The sequence below is a fragment of the Periplaneta americana genome, chromosome 17, assembly GCF_040183065.1.
Source record: "Periplaneta americana isolate PAMFEO1 chromosome 17, P.americana_PAMFEO1_priV1, whole genome shotgun sequence".
NCBI classification, from domain to species: domain Eukaryota; kingdom Metazoa; phylum Arthropoda; class Insecta; order Blattodea; family Blattidae; genus Periplaneta; species Periplaneta americana.
The window spans coordinates 62590428-62611718 of record NC_091133.1 but is presented as its reverse complement, the minus strand read 5'-3'; the positions used below and the strand labels follow the sequence as shown (position 1 = coordinate 62611718).

Below are 21291 nucleotides of genomic sequence, written 5' to 3'. Positions count from 1 at the left end.
TAATCATTCAGTTTCTTGTTTTTTTTTTTTTTAAATTTCGTTATAGAAAATTTTAATTCTTCTTCTTAAAAGTTTAAGAATTGTGACTAGTCCCACTTACAATAAGCTGTTCATTATTGTAGGAATCTGAAAAAAGACGCGAGTTTCAAAATTTATGGGAGAAGTAAGAATGAAAAATCTGGTTTTGGTGTGGTTGGGAATGTGAATAAAAAACACGAAACATTTGGAGAAGTACATCTTTTATATATAAAACCATTACCCTAGGTGCAGTACTGATCGTGTTTTTCATCTCATTCTTTTTATTAAGAAAACTGTAAAACTATATACAAGAATGTGTACAGAAATGGAAACGCTTGCCGAATTCTTGTTGCCGTGTTGCATGGCGGCCGGGTGTTCACCTGCAACAAAGAGAAGAAAATTCAATTTTGTTATTAATTCAAAGGGTGAGCATTTCATTTGTATACACTGGCACAATCCACACTGATGTACAGTAGTTAAAGTAGGAATAATAGAGTCTGAGATAGGAAGAGGAAACAACAGTATTTATCAGTCTAGTACAGAGGTGATCAAAACTCGAACGGCAATGATTACACGCGAGAGAGAGTCTAAGAAGTAAGGAGTCGGTACATGGCATGAAAACTACAACCAGTGGTGGTTCGTGCACTAACATTGAGTTCTTCATCAACCCCGCGAATAAAAATCGCAAGCTTTGCTGTATCAGTAATGTCATTACTGTCATCAAGAACCAATTAAATATAGGTACAAATTTTCTTCCTTTTTAAAGATATTCCTCAATGAATACAATCAGAAATTTCCTGAATTCTCTTCTGGATATTTAGTCGAGAAATGCGCAGTTTTTCAGAATTAATTAACAACTTTCATTTGACAAATTATTTAACCTATCTTGATCATTACGCTTTTATAAAAGCTATCCTTCGTTCGAAGGCTTAAGAGAACGAGCTATTTCGTTCGCCACTAGATAGCTGGCTTCCTTACATTTATTTAAGTCATCTTTCTCTTCATGACGATGATTTAAGGCTGATTTTAGTTCTTGGAGTTTAATGGTGTTTAATAGCTCTTTTCATTACTACACTAGAACGTAATATTCAATCAGTTTATATTATTATTATTGTTATTACTACTGCTGCTACTGATAAAGCTATCAGTATTATTATTATTATTATTATTATTATTATTATTACTGCTACTACTACTACTACTACTGCTGCTGCTACTGATAAAGCTATCAGTATTGTTATTAATATTGCTATTATTATTATTATTATTATTATTATTATTATTATTATTATTATTATTATTATTATTATTGAAATGATTAGCCTAAAAGTGTCCCGTTAAGGGCAAAGGCCTCCTCCTATAGAGGGAGAGCTCTATTTGTCTCACGCGGTGAGCTACTCCGCGTAAGAGATGTGTACAGCCTTGGAATTGTTCACTTGGTTCACATTTTGCACTGTTGGATATTGTTCGCTTGTTTCTGTCGCACTGGTTTTAGTCGCTGTTCACTTGTCCTCTTAGGTTTTTCCAGTCTTCCCTATGTCTTGCTCTGCTTGACCAATGGCTTCCTACACGTTCACTGAAGAGGTCGGCCCATCTTCTTCTTGGTCTTCCGCGTGATCTGTTGCCAATGCGGGGATCCCATAGTGTGACTGTTTGCGTCCATCTTCCGTCTCTAAGTCGTGCAACATGGCCTTTCCACTTCCATTTGGTGTTGGTGGCTTGCAGTGCTGGATCTTTAATTGCTGACATGTTTTGTAGCACTTCGTTTGGAACTCTGTCCCTCAGTGATAAGCCTAGTATCCTCCTCAGAATATTTCTTTGGCATATTTGGAGACTGTTACGAAGTTTGGCAGTGAGAGACCACGTCTGACACCCATATAACAGTACAGGAGTTACGCAGGTCTCCAATATTTCCATTCTGAGTTTCTTGCTGAGTGTTCTCTCCAGTAATTATTATTATTACTATAATTAAATCAATAACTAGTAAATAACGGGTAATAGTCATCAAAAGATTAAGACAGAAATTAAAACGAACATATAGCGGTAGTAGGCCCTAATTAGCTTATGATTCAAAGGGAGATGTAGGCCTATATATTGAGGCACGTATATAAGAATTATGCTAACACTTGCCGATAAATAGTAAAAATAATAATAATAATAATAATAATAATAATAATAATAATAATAATACCTGTTATGCCTGTGTATTCAGCGTAATGCCCTGTAATACCGCTTATATATACTACTACTAATTGAACCGTAGAGCAAAGCAACGCATTACATTTTCTCCGACAGAACAGCGAATAAATTCCTCTCCCCATTCTGTACGAAACCTTCTGTTCCTGCTCGTAGAGACAGAGGGTTTGTAGAGAGACAAGGTACCGACACTGCTTACCTTCAGTACGTGAGCGAGACAGAGAGCAATGTACAGGATACGTCCGTTACCAGTACAATATAATCACGATACTCAGTTTGGTCACCGCTGGTCTAGTAGAATAAAGATCCGTTATTCTTTTAGAAAATGTGATTATATGCCAAGTGCATCATACCAGGATTAACGGATCGTATATACTAAACATGAACTAAACCAGTCCAGTACACAAAGCAGCAGCAGCAGTAGTAGTAATAGTAGTAGTAGTAGTAGTAGTAGTAGTAGTAGTAGTAGTAGTAGTAGTAGTAGTAGTAGGTTTATTTTTCCTGGCAGAGTTAAGGCCATGAGGCCTTCTCTTCCACTCAACCAGGTTTCAATAATATACATGAAATACAAAATTTGATTACAAAACAACACAAAAGAAAATACCTTAGAAATTACATAAAATATAGTAGAAAATCACAATAGTCAAGATCAGTTAAATAATATAAAATTACAAATAGTCAAGATCGGTTATGTAATATATAAAATAAAGTAGAAAATTACACATAATCAAAATCAGTTACATAAGGGGAATATACACACTTATGTTATGTAACTGATTTTCATTATGTGTAATTTTCTACTTTATACACATAATCAAAATCAGTTCCATAACATAAGTAGTAGTAGTAGTAGCAGTAAACTAATAGTAATATCTAAATAGATATTAAACGAGCAATAGACTAATTCTTGTAAATTTGTAAATTTTATCTTGAAAACGGGTCTAAGGTTTTAGATGAAATGGAGTGAATCTACCGTTTTCGGGTGAGAGAAAGCTATGTAGCTAGGACTCGACTTTGATAACACTCAAATAGAGCTTCAATAACTAGACTGGCTTCTAAGAACTAATAATCTACTACTAATAAAATAAATGTAAGTGAACATTTAAAACTCGAATAATAATGTGAATTAGTAATACATGAATGTATAGACCTTTCGTTATCACATGAAACCTACTTGCATGTAAGTGGAAAAAGAACGCAAACTGAGAAGCTTCTCTCCCTCACTACGATTCCACTTGCAGCTATAGAGTTTTAACTTGAAATTCTAGGAATAAAGCTATTCTCAGGAAAATATTTAAGGCTAAGAGGGATTAAGTCACAGGAGAATGGAGAAAGTTACACAACGCAGAACTGCATGCATTGTATTCTTCACCTGGCATAATTAGGAACATTAAATCCAGACGTCTGAGATGGGCAGGGCATGTAGCACGTATGGGCGAATCCAGAAATGCATATAGAGTGTTAGTTGGGAGGCCGGAGGGAAAAAGATCTTTGAGGATGCCGAGACGTAGATGGGAGCATAATATTAAAAGGGATATGAGGGAAGTGGGATATGATGATAGAGACTGGATTAATGTTGCACAGGGTAGGGATCTATGGCGGGCTTATGTGGGGGCGGCAATGAACCTACGGGATCCTCAAAAAGCCATAAGTAAGTAAGTAGGTAAGTTAGCTTGAAATAGGATTATAATTGATTGGACAATTTGGTACATTTATCTTCATAACTAATATATGAATCAACTAATGTACACCGGTGACAACAAAGGAAATAAGCGTAATGCATAGATAAAATCTGACATAAAATAAATAAAAGAATAAAATAAATTACAATTAGTTACAAAATATAAGAGCAAATATTCACACACTTACTTTGTAACGTTCATACTTTAAACTCAAAATACATAGGCTACCTCTGAAAGAATAGTCGTTAATATGGCCTATGTCTTTTAATTATTCTAAGTGAATGTATTGTTATTTCTCTAATAAATCGTTTTTAGGAAGATAAAAAGTTATTAACATAAATAAAAGCACTCTCAAATCTAATGATTGTAGTTTCATGATGCGTGCTTCAATCAATGAAGAGAGAGGAGGAAATATAAATTGAAAGGTACACGATGATAATCGCGTCCTCGCAACGATTCTTGGAACTCTTGGATGGCTCAATATGATCTGTCTTTTAAGATCCAGAGCCGGCCACCCGAGTGAGACTCGGACATTCGTTAAACCGAACATTGGACCATTCCGCGAGACGCAAGAGCTTCGCATGCTGTCTATAGCGCCAGGCGTTCAGTAGTAATGAGCGTATTCCGAATCTCAGCGCTGAGTAATCTGATGGCATCACGGTGTTCCGAATTTCACCGATGGAGTCTCAGATACTTCACGGGTGTCGCACCGATGCCATCAGCTTGCAGAGGTGGTGGCAGTCTCCATCAGCCGCCATCAGTGAATCTGATTGGATCTTGTATAGGGCGGAATTAGCAGACGAATGACGTCGTGCACAGTTGTGTCATGGCGGTGTGTTTTGCTTTAGTTCTGCTGTATTGTTTGTAATGAGCACAACGTAAAAAACAATATGTTAATGGCTTATGAGCGAACATGTCAACGGACCAGTTATTACTACCGGTTCAAGAAATAAATTGTTTATGCTCTCTTTTCTTTGAACGAGATGACAATACGGAAATTTCGCAAAATTTTGCTAGCGTAGCACAGACAACAACTTATACAGTCACCATGACAGCAATCGATCCTTCCCGCAGTTTTCTTCCTATTTCGCTGCAGCGTGACGTCATTGTTGTCCACTGGTCCGGTGAGATTCGGAATACGCTGTATATGTCTTTTCCTATATTTCGTAACCGGTTATGCAGGACTCTAGTTGCTATGGCGCTACAGCCCATTTCAATCCTCCTGAATCTGTAGCCTCCAGAAGACTCTATTCCTTTCCCTGGTTCGCCAAGCACTTATGCCCAGCATCTCAAGGCGCCGTCTTTCATCTTCCACATCTTTCTAGGCTTTTCAACACTTCTTTTGCCATATGCACAGTGGGCCAAAAAAACGGCACAAAATTTAAATGATTATATTTAGTAGCTAATGATTTCACTTGAAAGTTTATTTCATAGGCAAATTTCACAGTCCTTGTAGACCATTTATTAAAAGTTATTTTTTACTTTTTGTAAGGCAGTGCAAAATCGATGTTTATGCCGAACTAAGCATTATGATCTTACGAGTTCAGCAGGCCAAGCTGTTTGTTGTGCTATCATCGTTTGTTTTCTTTCGTTTTGATTTCTTATTTTGTGAATAATGGGTCGCTGAACGAATGAAGACAAGATTTTCATTAAACATTTGCACCAATATGATAATTTATCTGGCCGTGAAATTGTGAGGAACTACGCTCAGCGAGAATGGTCTGTTTCAAGTGTAGGTACAACGATTTATTAGCAAGATACGAACATGATATCGCTCCTGAAAGATTATTGCGTGAAAGGTCGCATTTTTCAGATTCTCTGATGGTTTCCGCTGGAGATTCAAACGAGATCTTAATCCTATGGACTATTTTGTATGAACTCAACTACAAAAAGCAGTTTACTACAAAACAATAATTCGTAATATTGAATATCTAAGACAACGCCTTCCTGAATGTTGGGACCGGCTTGATCAAAGACATATTCAGTGCTATTGGACAAAGGAGAAAACGCCTACAAATGGTTGTGCGGGCAAATGGCGGTCACATAGAGCATCATTTTGATTATTTGAAAGATCATTAATTATTATTAATTTTACCAACATTCAGTTTCTGCATTTTGAAGTAATAAATTGTTTTCAAAAACCACATTTTTGCATCATTGTGTATTGACCTCCATAAGATTTTAATTTAGCCTCAAAAACACAATAAAAATTCCTGCTCATCTTTAAAGTCTACTCTTTCCAACAGTTATATTTTTCCAAAATTAGAGTATTTCTAATTTTGTGCCTCTTTTTTGGCCCACTGTGTATTATTTCCTGCAGTGACCTTTTCTGTACTCTCTGCTCCTCCATCCTTATAACATATCCGGCCCATCTCAGTCTTCTCAACTATTCTGTAACTATACCTGCTAATCCTTCCTCATTTCTCTGCCCTCTACATTATCGGTACGGTGGACATGAAAATAACTCTAGAGCCAATGTGTTCAGACAGGATTATAACAGACGATTTATGATTCATATAGATCAATGGTGTTCCGCAAAACACTCTTGTACACTTGTATGTTATCACGCTATAGTGTATTTATTAGTTACAAGTGACGTTTGCGTTGTTCTAGTACACACAACAAAGTTACAAGTGACGTTTGCGTTGTTATAGTACGCACAACAAAATAATCATTAATATCGAATTTTACATGCGTTTTTCCGCTAGTGAAAGGAAGGTAAAAGTTTCAATTGTTATTGGTGTTTATAGGTTATATATACATGATCTAATTTAAATGTGGGCCCATTAGCAGTAGTGAAAGTGATGACAAGGTTATTGAAATTTTCCGCGTGTTTTTAACAAGGGACGCGACATTAAAACCTCTGCGTGACATGGGATTTACATTAAAACATCCTCCATACAGAACCAAAGCACTGTCAGCTAGACATCAATCACTAACTTCACTAACTGCACTGCTTAGTTATTCATTACACGACAAAAATCCACAAGTCATTTACTTTCAATTGTTCGGAACGTAAGTTAATTATGACGTCATTTGTAGCTATTATTTACAAAAATAACTTATGATACATATAATTTGCAAGAGTTCTGTATTATCTGTGAAACAGAAGGATACAACTCTATATTTTACATAAACTTCTATTATGGACGGAATTGTGGTTTGCCACTCCTGTTATTCATAATAAATAGTATGTGTGTGTGTGTGCGTGCGTGTGTATGTGTGTATGTGTGTATGTATGTATGTATGTATGCATGCATGCATGCATGTATTACACATCTCTTTTGTTTTTTCATATTAAGTTTGTTAAAATTGTTCAATTCATAATTTGTAATTAATTATTTTTTTATTTAAAAATTAAAAATATGCGTATACCGCAGCGAGGTAACTGAAGCTTTACACATATTATATAATTTTGTCTCTTTAAAATTCAGGCCCTCGCATAATTTTTACCTTAAAATATCGATACTTTTGTCTATCTTACTCGTATTATAACATTTAAGGAAACAAGAATTTAAGAGATTATAAATCAATTATTTGAACTTTAGCTCAAAGTAATTTCCCATTATTGAAGGGATTAAAATCACATTTCTGATATTGATGAAACAATTTTCCATAGAAATCGTGAAATACGCCACACATTTACAGACGTTGTTTTAATGCATTTCCTGCAGACGTCTGAAGTTGAAGAAAAGCATTATAGTTCGAAATCCTTTCTTTGTACATCGGGAAATCAAAGTCGTAACCATAGAAACCTGATGACCGTGTTTTTAGGGTTTCTCTGTTATAGACACTATAAAGCTCTCCGCTAGAGCCTTTCTGAGACTTTTATGGTCGGATTCTAATGTGAAACAAATTTAAAAGAGGGAATGGAAACAAAGAAACATTGTAATTATAGAAAGAAAGTCTCGAAACGCGATATGGTCTTAACGATATATCGCTCTTCGACGAGAGGATGGGTGATCGAAATAACAAGATTAAAATGAATTTGTTTTAACGGAAAAAATTCGTTCGGCGCGTTCTGATTTTCATTACAGTATCGCTCACTTGTTTGCATTTCCGAATTAATCATCAGTGTTGTAATTTACCGCTAGAGCACATTATTTCATTCTAGTGTTCTGAACTGAACATGCAAATAAAATGAATAGCTCTGTAACTTAAACTAGAAAGAATATACCCGGTTTTCAATATTTCTCCAATATCACCCCTATGTTCTTTTCGGATCTTACATTGCTATAATTCTAATTTGATGAATGATAAGGCTCTGATACTGTTGGTCTAAAAATAAGCATAGAGTCATCCAATTAATTTATAATTTCAATATTACAGCGAATGGAGGCATTTCAATCGATATAAATCTTCATGACATTCTTTATTTCGATCTTGGCCCGTATCGGAATCCGTTTAGAATTCTCTGGTCAGAATTCTGGACGGAATCCGATCGTGAGGGCAGAGGCGATACGGCCAAGTGGGCGATGGTCCATTTAAAATAATGCAAAGAATAAAAATCCGAACGCGTTAAACGAATCCCTTCCGATAAGTGACCGCTTACCTTTAACATTACAAACTTTATATCTTTCGTTGTATGTAATTCCAATTGAAAATTTTTGTAATATGAAGATAATATGTGGCAGTTTATGAAAATACCACACCGTGGCCTTCCATATCAACGGCAACAATGATCAAATCCAGTTAATTTGCTACTTAGACATGATCAGTTGGCGATGTGAATACCTCAACAGGAACGGCAACAATGATAAAAGCCACCACACAGTTCATTTGCAACTAGAAATGATCAGAATGTTGAAAGATGGCGATGTGGAAAAATTTTTAATAGAAAGTTCCCCGGATTATGAATTGAGAGGAGAACAGATCCACTAGCTTAATCTTCAAGCTCCCCAGATCTTACATCCCAGGAATTTTTCCTGTGGAGTTTTGTGAAGGACAAGTGTGCTGCACGCCTGTAGAGAACTTGAATCATTTGCGACGTAACAATTATCAACCTATCGACAACGTCACGCCGCCAATGTTGCTAAATACCTGGTTGGAGGCCGATTACAGATCGGTCGTTTGCCGTTTCACTGGGGGTGCACATATTGATATTATTTGAAAGTAACATAAAATGCAAGAATAATTTCAAGGAAAAAATTGTTCCGCGGCGGGTATCGATCCCGGGACTTTTGGGTTTCTGGCGTCTTGACAGCCCACGCGAGGTATGTGGATATAAAGGGAAAAATTGAGATGGTTTCGGATGAAGTTTAGACCAATTGCTAATATAGCAAAAATTATTCCTAGATTTCCAAAAGCTTCCTTTTTGCCTCTTTGATGGCAAATAATATGTGAAATTATTCCAAATCCTGGTAGAATTAAAATATATACTTCTGGATGACCAAAGAATCAGAATAAGTGTTGATATAAAATTGGGCCCCCTCCTGGGTGGCTCAGTTAGTAGAGCGTTGGTGCGCTTAGTCAAAGTTCCCGGGATCGATACCCGGCCCCGGAACAATTTTTCCCTTGAAATTATTCAAGTCTGCTTCACAGGGAGCTTTATAATCGCCGCGGCCTCATGCTTAACATGCAATAACATGCGAGTGCTTTTAAAACATAATTTTGCCGACCGATTGTTGCTCTGTAGGTTTCACTCTAAGCGTCACGTTGTCACGTCTACTTCCTCGATAAGAACAATCACTAGTTTGTTATATTGTTAAATGGCTATTATTATTATTATTATTATTATTATTATTATTATTATTGTTTCATATTATGAGTACGTTGACATTCTTAACTCTTAACAATAATTTTTAATCACATACCTTAATGTTCGTCCTCAGCACATAACATTGCAACCTCGGTTTTAGTCAACGTGGATTAGACAAGTAGGTGTCATTTTATAATGAAAGCAGCTTATTGGTTGCAACATTGAAACTGAGGCGAGTGATTGGAGCGGCGACACAAGAAATTGAAAACAATAATGCAATTAAATTTCAAAGACCTACCGAATATTACTCACGAGGCCGCTCAAAGACCTGCCGAATGTTAACCATGAGACCGCGGCGATAATACCTGAAAGCTAGATTTGCATAATAAAATGCAAGAGTTTCTGTATCAGACAACATCGTTTTTTTTATTAAATTATCGTTACTTTAAAATGTGTACTCTCTTGCGTTAAACCTACAAACCTAACATGTTGCATATACAATTCCTACATCTTGAAATGTTAAAGAAGAAGAAGAAGAATTTAATGCAGTCTTGAAATAACAACACTACGTGCACTGATAGAGACTTTCCAGTATTATTTAAGTCTTGAAGTCGAAACTACTAAACTTCGTAACACGAGAATGGCCTGCACTTGGGTGTAGAGCGCTTCTACGAATTAAACAATTCGAGTAGAGCGGGCTGGGCCTTCGAGGTTTCTCAGGGGTTTTGCGTCGCGTCTCTTCGAGCCGGCTTCATGAGAATCTGTAGAAGTTCTCCAGTTGCTGGGGGAATTCGATAGCGGCAAGTACATTGATTCGAAAATGTGTTCTAATAAGAAACCTTATCTGAACTTCAACTGACATCCAACGCCAGTCACTTTCCGGTAGCTAGTTGGTTTCATAGTAATTTCTTAATTAACTAATAAAATTAATTAATATGTTCACTCAGTTACTGCTCTCCTGTTTCTTGCTGTACCATTCGCTCCCATCAATTCATTCACTCGTTCTTCGACTCGTACAGTAAGTAATTTAGTCTGTATTTCACTCATTACGTCATTCAATCGTTCATAACCTTACTTACAAATGGCTTTTGAGGAACCTGGAGGTTCACTGCCCGGCATTGGTCCCTAAGGGCCGTATTCATAGACATTTTTAGCGCGGGCTTTCGGTGGATTATCAACGTTTTTCGGAGATAGGATATGATTTGAATTCTGTATTAGTAACCAGTGGATAGCCGGGGCTAGCTTAGTACGCTCGTAGCGCGTGCTGCGAAATGTATATGAATACCACCCTACAAGTTCATAATCAGTCATTAATTTTTATATTTACTCTTTCTTTCACAATCTCATTGGTAGCAATTCATTCACTAATTCACTAAAGAATTTTAAAATTAATTTATTCTTTCGCTAACTCTTCCATCATTCGTTTAGTAAGTATATCACATTCGGCCACCCACACATGCACATACAATTCACTCATATTTGTTTAAACAAGTAACAAATTCGTTTCGCCGCCTTAGTAGCTCATTTGGCAGAGTACTAGCTTATAATGACTATAGGGCAGAGTTCAAAATAGGGCGATAACTGAGAACTATTTGTTGCAAACAAAGCCAAAGTGTGAGTTTTTTGTGATTCTCCCGTTTTTTCTTTCATTCCATCAATACGTTCCACTATCTACCTTTCATTATCACTAAAGTTTCGGTTTCTTTCCAATTTTTTTACTAAAAATTGAAGGGGTCAGAACCATAGTGGGTCAAGCGCCACTTTCTAAAACCGTAGAAAATAAGGGTTAAAATGAAGATTTGGCTTATTACCATAATTCAATGGAATCATATAGCAAGTAATATAAAGTATACACATTAAAGTTAATGATATGTCAATCTTCATTAAACTATGGTATTCACTTAACGTTAACCCTTGTTTTCTCCGTTTTCAATAAATGGCGCTTGACCCACTATGGCTCTGAACACTTCAATTACATCATTCTTACGCACTTATCACAAAAAGTGTTACAAATCATATGACTTTAGAAACTTGATTCCTTACGGTTTAATTATGCATACTTAAAGAATTTACAAGAGTGACGTGATTTGTAACAATTGTTGTGATAAGTACGTAAAGAAATGTAATTTTGTAGTTAAAAATAGAAAAAAAATTCTGTACGAAGCAGCTATGAAATGACAACACATTTTTAGCTTCAGAATACTAACTAACTAAAGAAATGACACTCCTGACTAGTTCATTCTTTATCTGTAACATTCTTTTATCCTTAAAAATAAAGAATAATGGTATGCAAATCTGGCTTTCAGGCAGAATATTATAGATATATTAAGTTTCAGGTAGAAGCTCCCTGTGACGCAGGCTTGAATACTTTCAAGGGAAAAATTATCCTGGGATCCCGGGACCCTTTGCTTAGCGCACGAATGCTCTACCGACTGAGCTATCTCAGGAACTATACACGACACCGTCACAATTCCTTTGAAATTATTCAAGTCTGCTTCACAGGGAGCTTCTACCTGATAGCCAGATTTGCATAATATTCGTTACTGTAGGTACGTTAACAGGAAGCCACAATTTAAGTCACACAGAATTATATGCACTCAAAGTTGGGTTCTGGCGTCTTGTCAGCCCATTTGAGTTGTGTGAATATAAAGAGAAGAATTGTGACGGTGTCGTGTATAGTTCCTGGGATAGCTCAGTCGGTAGAGCATTCGTGCGCTAAGCGAAGGGTCCCGGGATCGATACCCTACCCCGGAATAATTTTTCCCTTGAAATTATTCAAAGAATAATGGTATTTTATAAATAATTTCAAATTAATGTAACTCTGAAAATACTGAGATTAGGATACATGTTTATATGACATTTTGTGCTCAGAATTTCTTCGGAAATAAGCTCCCTAAGTGGCGGACAATCCTCGTGAATCACTCTGTAGGTCTCTTTGCTATTGGTGCACATAGGCCTACTGATAGTGCCCATACTAATATTTTTTACAAAATTTAGTCACAACTCGTGTAGTCTGACATGACTTTATTGTTATAAACTTATAATAATTAAAACAGCTTGTTACGAAACCTTACAATAAGCCTCGGAATGGGACTGATTCTCTGGCACGACTACAGCAAAGTCTTGCAAAGGATAGGGACCGATGGCGGGTTTATGTGAGGGCGGCAATGAACCTGCGGGTTCCTTAAAAGCCGTTTGTAAGTAAGTAAACTTATAGTCTAATAATTACATATCTAACTTATAAGTAAAACTACAAATTTATACCGCGGTTTCCTCTGAGCGAAAAAGAGAACTCGTTAGCAGAACTTTTTTACGTTCCATTTCGCAAACGAAAGCCCAGCTGTTGCTGACATTATATTCTAATGTTACAATCGATACCAACAGGAAAATCTGTGCAGTTATGAAAGTTTTATGCAAAAAGGAATATGTAACTACTTCGATTTTACAGTTTCTTTATATCGTGTTCCATTCTTGCGGAATTTGTTCCTCCATTTAAACTTTACATTAAAATAGTTACAACTCATTACACTTCAGTTTAGTTTAATTGTAGTGGGCATTCTTTAAGTAAGACAACTTCTACATTAACTAATAAAGTTATTGTACTTAAGGTGGGATTTATCAGAGGTTATTTGGCTTGTTTTCAGTGTCTCCAGAATCTGAAACTAAGATTCTTCTGTAATAGGAAACATGCATTGGGAATTTTATTCTTTAAATGGATTCCATTATCATAAGTGAGAAAAGATAGTTGGTTTCATTATGACATTACGTCTTTATTGGAAGCAAAATACGATTTGAATATTGGAATGTGAGAATGAGTTTATTGCAGGTAATATATTTACATTTTTTTTCCTGTATGACATCTGAATACAGATGTGACTTTATAGCACACACTATTTTACATTATGTGGAAGCATACTTATATACCTGTAGGCTAGTTGACCGTAGTTCAGAAAATACTCAATTTCTGAATGCATTTTTGGCTGCACGACAATTGTTCATTTCCCTTATGTCAGTAACTAAAAAAATTGTTGATGTAGGGGCAATTCGATAATGTCCCACATGCAGATTTATTTATAGCTACTTTCATAGAAGAGAATAGCTACTTCGAATCCACTGAAATTCTAAGCGTCAAAGTCACAAGGCAAGTAGTAGTATGGGCTCCTTTTGCACAACTAATTTTATGTTTTTTTTTTTCTAATTGCAAATATCGCTGAAAGAGAAAATTATATGGACTTTAGTGTCTGATACAAGCAAGTCAAGAGCGAAAATGACAACAGCTTTGTGAAGAGAAACAAGTGTCCGGAGTATAGGCGACAAAAGATGTGTTTTTGCACACTGGCACACTATATAGCTAAGGTATAATATTTCGTCATGTGCAAGTTTTCACCAGAAATAGACATATACCGCATTTTTAAAAAGGGTGACAAATGAGCAACTAGCAGGGATAAAAAAAGAAACCTCAGGAAATATATATTTATTTATTTTATTTATTGGGTTATTTTACGACGCTCTATCAACATCTAGGTTATTTAGCGTCTGAATGATATGAAGGTGATAATGCCGGTGAAATGAGTCCGGGGTCCAGCACCGAAAGTTACCCAGCATTTGCTCGTATTGGGTTGAGGGAAAACCCCGGAAAAAACCTCAACCAGATAACTTGCCCCGACCGGGATTCGAACCCGGGCCACCTGGTTTCGCAGTCAGACGCGCTGACCGTTACTCCACAGGTGTGGACCAGGAAATATATAGCCTACCCCGTATTAGGGATGGGAGATTATTTGAAAATAACCGGTTATATTAAAATTAATTTTATCTGAAAGAGGTTAAACGATCTACAGAATGTCCGAAAAGTCCCGCATCATAGGCAAATATATGATTCTGTGTTCTTTGTTGCAGTGCATGATGCTATCGAAGGAGGAACGCGTTGAGATCATTCTTCGTGTGGCCGTTACTCCCACTGTGATGTTAGTGAGGAATTTAATCAACGTCACTGGTACGATCCTTCCACACAGTAAGGGTCTGATCGTGTAGTGGTGTGATGTGGAATCTGGAACAGTCATATCATTGGCCCATACTTTTTCGAAGGAAATGTGGACAATGAAAAGTTTCTGCTTATGCTAGGAGATTGGCTGATGCCGACGTTGGATTTAATTGGACAACATCCCACATGATTCATGCAGGACGGTGCCTGTCCACACTACGCCTCGGTTGTGAGACACTGGTTGGACGAAACATTTCCTCAACACGGGATTGGTCGCAGAGGATCTGTTTAATGGGCCCCACGTTCGCCGTATTTGAACCCAATGGACTTCTCATTCTGGGGATATCGAAGTCCCGGGTGTACAGTGTGAAGATTCGCGATGTGGTCCACTTACGCGCCAGGATTGGGAATGAATGCCGTGCAATAGACCAGGATTTTGGCCCCCGTGTGCTCAATAACCTAAAATTCCGCCTACAGACCTGTCTGGAATTGGAGGAAGGCATATTGAACAAATAATGTGCAGGACTTTTCGGACACTCTGTAGAATAATCGGGCAACCGTTTTTATTTTTGTAAAAAAAGTTTTATAGTCGGCAAATTAGTCAGAAAAACAAAACTAGAGGTAAGTGCCAATAGACATCAATGAACAATTTACAAATAACAACTGTGAACCAACCAGAAGATAGATAGAAGCTGAAGATTATCAAAAACGTCCCTAAGCAAATTATAACAAATAAAAAGAGGTTATGAAATTGCAGTGTACCTATACGATTACTTCACTCACATTAGAGTAAGAGGTAGGGTAAATAAAAAAATTAAATACCATACATAGCTGAATAACTTTTACAATAGTAATCTTCATTATGACACATTCCGTCAGGCAATCTATATTTCTGTTACCACTAAATACTGAAGTCAGAATTGAAGGGGTTAGTGGAATAAGGGGGTATCCCACATTTTGGTAAAAAATGAACGAAGCTCATATTATGAAAGCTGAGTCCATCTACTGTTAGTTTAATGTGCTATTGAAGTAAGGGATAGTCCCATTTTAAAGTAAATATGAACATATGAAAGGGCTTTGTAAGTTATATCAAAATTCTGAATGGAATAAGGAGGTATCCCACTGTTCCTTGAAACCTTGGTTCTGATTGGCCAGCTGTTTACCTAACTGACTGCTTTGATACAATAAGTTTCCAAGCAACATGGCGGATGTTGACCGTACTAATGTTTTTGTAAGTGACGAAATGGTGAAAATAAGACAAATAATAGCAAAAAGAGGAAAAGAAATCCATAAAATGAAAAGACAACAGCAGACAGAAGGCACGAAACAGTGGACAAGAATATATTACACGCACAGACAAAGTAATGTCTGCTAAAGTGTTCACTAACATACAGGAAAAGAAAAGCCACCAAATACAGGATGTTAAAAACTATCCACTATTTTAGGAGGTGATAGTATGCATCAAAATAAGAAAATAATGTCTAATAAACATGGGTTCTACAACACATACTTGTTCATAAGAGGTGCTGAATGTGACGTCCATTCATGGCAATGCATTCCTCTGCCCTACAATACAGCAGACTACCAGAAAATCACACCGTAGTTGACACCTTTGGCATGGAATAATGATACGTCGCAAAGAATACTGAAAACAGAAGTCTGGTTGCGGATATGAGCAGGGTTCAGCAGAGATGGTGTTGTGAATTTTCATAATCAGCATGTGTGGACTGATGAAAATTCCCATGCAGTTGAAGAAACGAGGCATCAGCACCCATTCTCAATCAACGTATGGGCAGGCATTCTTGGTGAAAGATTATAGGGCCATATGTGCTACCACAGAGACTTTTAGGACTTTCTTATTAACGTATTGCCTGCCTTGCTGGAGAATGTGTCATGTCAGCAGGACTACAGATGTGGTTCATACACGATGGCGCACCAGCACATTTTCACCACAATGTGCGTGAACACCTGACATTGACATTTCAAGACCACTGCAATGGTCGGGGAAGCCCCACACCTTGGCCTGCTCGTTCCCCAAACCTAAATCTCCTAGACTTTTGTTATGGGGACACATAAAGGAATCAGGTCAATTTCAAAGAGTGCGTGATTCTTTAAGCCAAAGGGCAGAGAAATGCATTGCGATGAGTGGACATTAGATTAGGCACCTCCTATGAAGAAGTGTTCAGAAAGTATGTGTTGTAGGACAGATGTTTATTAGACATTATTTTCTTGTTTTGATGCATACTAGCACCTCCTAAAATATTGGATATTTTTAACACCCTGTATAGCAAGCATAGTTATGAAACCAAAGCACCCCGATGGAATGCTCATCAAAGCTGCTTAGCGTCCTGACATACTGTCCATATTAAAGTTCATACCTCCAATTCATCACAACTTTTATTTAAATTTGAAATCAGATAATGGATGTGAAGTAGAAAACAATGATCATAATCCATTTCCTCCTGGTCTAGTTGCCTCATAAGTGGTGCGTTGTTGGTATCACTTATGAGGTTCAGACCTGTCTTCGGACAGTTGACTCAACAGACAAACAAATGAATCTTATTTAAGTGTCTTTTGATTAATACCTTTCAAAGTTTGTTTCTTTCTTTGTTGTAAAATATAGTATATCATAAGTGAAATTTTCCTACAATAACAATAATAATCAAGATATTATGCTCTACATTTGCAGAAAGTTAGTTCAATACCTACCGAACACATTATCCAAAAGACTTTGTGATTCTTATTATTTTCCTTAAGTTACAGAGAATCTAACAAAATGCTAAATATCTCAAAAACATACTTTTGAGGGATACCCCCTTCTTCCACTAAGCCCTTCAATTTTCTCGCCCTTTGAAATGCTCCAATACCGGTACATTTGTATTATAATCCAATCAGAGAAAGTCAGCAATTAAGATAGGCATAGGTCATTGAAAGCTGAACTGAAGTCGAATCTCATTTTGCCATCTTTGGATAGATGAAGTAAAGCAGTAGCCATATCCCATTTTGAAATAGCCCACGAAACAATTGGTTTACAGGGCTGATTACATAGCGTACAAATAAAAAGGAACCATGTTCGACTGGCATTTGACATACACTTAAAAGATATTTGATTTAATAGCCTACATATTTTAAAAAATAACCGGTTGTTCGGTTATTCAAGAAAATAACTGGTTATATGATTAAACCGGCAAGCAAAAATAACAGCAAATACGAGTATAATAATACCGGACAGCTATATACTAGCAGCATTGATGTGAGTCCGAAATGTCGAGGAGCTGACATCTAGCGGAGAGGTGTGGTATTACAACCACAAATACAAATATTAACATAGCGGGAATCGGACTATTGTTTAAAACGTGAGGTATACTAATGTGGAATAATATAATATGATACACTTAAGAAATGTTGAATAGTATTTAATGTAACAATATTATTTTATATCGAAGCTGCATATTGTGAGAAATATTGCATATTTGGTATTATTTTCCGTAACTATTTGTTACATTTTTTCGCTTGCTTTAGTGAGACAAAATTAATTCTGACATTAAGAATGAATTTACAATAACGCTTTATATACCCATTGCTGACAACTGCCAAGATAAAATTGATACTAATCTTATGCTTGTAATAATTATTAAAGGCATGTGGACAACAATAAAACTTAATTTGATAAAACTTTAAAATTTCCAATGCATTTTAACTTCTATTCATTTATAGGCCTAAATAAAAAAAGCTAATTTTTATTGCTCTATCAACACAGAGACGAAGACATACTAAAGAATTTTGTTGACTCAATGATCCCTCGGAAATCGAAAGTATGATTTGTAGCAGTTTGTAATGCTGTAGTTGTAGGAGTTATAAACAGCACATATACAACCTGATATTGTAACACAGCACTAATTAATAAATTTATTTACTAGCCCAGCAACAATCTACAGTAATATATTACAGCTTGCTTCGCGGGTTTCAGCACACCCTGCCGCCTAGGTAGCAGCACCTACGCCGTTCGCACGCAGAACTGCCCGGTATTATTATAATAAGGTATTTGATAGCAGGTAATTAACCGGTTAGCCTCATAAAAATAACAGATCATCATAATAATCGGTTGTTTTGCCCATTCCTACCCTATATTACTTATGAAACGCTGTTTTAAAATCATCTTGTGATGTCACAACAATGATAAGCATTGCATTGCGTTTCCATGCAAAAAACTTAAAATTTTCTTTGTTTTCGAGTGCATCAATTTTTCCTTTTACCGCAAATTAAAACCCACGTATGTCCTATATTCTATAAACATGTTAAGAGGGATTTATGACGTAGTGCATTTATCACCTGTTTTTTAATTCTAGATACTTGAGATCATCATCGGGACCTACCAATAATTACCTGCATCAAAAACTGAATACTTTATGTGGACAACATAAAGAAAATTAATAATTTTACCTACATTAATCGGTTGAATTTCACGTAGTGGTTTTCAAGATCAGAGAATTATTCTAACAAAGAACTTCCGGAAGATGATTCTAGTTATGAATGAGCAGCCTCTACATGAGAGTATATTTCAGCCTCAAAGAGGGAGACATTGTGCCCATTTATACAAATATGAATAATTAGTAAGAAGAAACATTAATAAATAATTTCTGTGTGAATGTGCAGGGCCTATTAATCTAAGTTATTACTATTACTATTATTATGATTATGATTATTACTATTATTATTATTATTATTATTATTATTATTATTATTATTATTACAAATGACTTTTAGAGAAACCGGAGGTTCATTTCCGCACTCATATAAGCCTGCCATCGGTCCCTATTCTGAGCAAGATTAATCCAGTCCCTAACATCACATTGCAACTACCTCAAATCCATTTTAATATTATCCTCCCATCTACTGCATGTGTCTGACTCCCCAAAGGCCTTTTCCCTCTCATGTCTCCCCACTAACACTCTATACACTTTCCTGGATTCCTCCATACATGCTATATGTCCTTGCCCATCTCAAACGTTTGGATTTAATGTTCCTAATTATGTCAGATGAAGAATAAAATGCGTGCAGTTCTGGTTTTTGTAACTTTTTAATTTTCCTTTAACTTCATCTCTCTTAGCCCCAAATATTTTCCTAAGAACCTTATTCTCAAACATACTTAATCTCTGTTCCTCTCTCAAAGTGAGAGTCCAAGTTTCACAATCGTACAGAACAACCGTTAATATAACTGTTTTATAAATTCTTTCAGATTTTTTGACAGCAGACTAGATGACAAAAGTTTCTCAACCGAATAATAACAGGCATTTCACATATTTATTCTGTGTTTAATTTCCTCTCGAGTGTCATTTATATTTTCGTTAGTGTTGCTCCAAAATATTTGAATTTTTCCACCTCTTCGAAGGATAAATCTCCAATTTTTATATTCCCATTTCGTACTAAGTTTTGGTCACGAGCCATATTCATATACTTTATATTTTCGGATTTACTTCCGAGCCAATCTCATTACTTGCTTCAAGTAAAATTCTCTTGTGTCTCCAACAGTTTGTAGATTTTCTCCTAACATATTCAGGTCATCCGCATATACAATCAGCTGATGTAATCCATTCAGTTCCAAATCCCCTCTATTATTCTGGACTTTCCTTATGTCATATTCTAGAGCAAAGGGTGATAGTACATCTCCTTGCTTTAGGCCGCAGTGAAATGGAAAAATTGGAAAGTTAAAAGCTTAAAAATACATGTACAGTAGTGGCAAAAAAAAAAAAAAAACCGGACCGACCCTTGTAGCTGATTTCAGAGCCTTGTTCACTCAGAGCACGATAGACTGGTAACTAAGACTTTCGTGGTTGGAATCCTGCCTGGGAAGGAAACTTTTTTTTTTTTTTTTTTACATATTGATTACACAACTTTTAACACTGTATCACTTCAGAATATGTATGATAAACTTTCTTGTGTTAAATTCTAACTACCTTGTTTACATGTTTCGACATTTTATGGGTCATTCTCAGAACTGTTCGTTGTTGGTCTTAGAACGACCCGTTCTGAGGATGACCCATAAAAGGTCGAAACATGTAAACAAGGTACGTTAGAATTTAACACAAGAAAGTCTTATCATACATATTTCGAACTTTTTATTTGTTCCTTATTCAAATTTATTCCCAATACTTTTCGTTTGCAGCGATATTTGACTACTTAGTTAACTTATTTTTCTCAGAACATGAATTTTACCAGCAATTGAAAAATATTGGGAATAAATTTGAATAACAAATAAAAAAAGTTTCCTTCCCAGGCAGGATTCGAACAACTAAAGTCTTAGTTACCAGTCTATCGTGCTCTGGAGTGAACAAGGCTCTGAAATCAGCTACAAGGGTCTGTCTGGTTTTTATGGCACTACTGTAAGCTTACATGCGTTTTTAAAAAGATGGTATTGAAGTTTTAGTTACTTCCTGTTTAAATGCAAGAAAACGATAATGACCATATCTACTTCCTGCTATAGTCAATCTGGACTTCTAAGATGGTAGAAAGTGAAGCTCACAGTGCAATGAATGTGTGTTCGCAACACTATGATATAGAGGTAAGTTCTAACTTTTTATGGTGTTATGAGGTTAGTTTTCTTTCTTTAGATCATATTTAAAATTGAATGAATGTGAATATTATTCGTTAAATGATTACAATGTGTTTTTCTTTAATATCTGTTTCAATACAATGTAGGCTGAAACTTCTATTTA

General features: G+C 36.1%; 1 protein-coding gene across 1 annotated transcript in view; it reads right to left on the bottom strand.

Moving 5' to 3' along the window:
- Positions 1-191: 191 nt before the first annotated feature.
- LOC138693464 (zwei Ig domain protein zig-8-like) overlaps positions 192-21291 on the bottom strand; it is a 1129977-nt gene continuing 1108877 nt past the window's right edge. The window contains exon 5 of the mRNA XM_069817447.1: positions 192-398. Within this exon, the coding sequence (XP_069673548.1) occupies positions 286-398 (113 nt within the window). The 3' untranslated portion in view covers positions 192-285. The remainder of the gene's footprint in view (positions 399-21291) is intronic.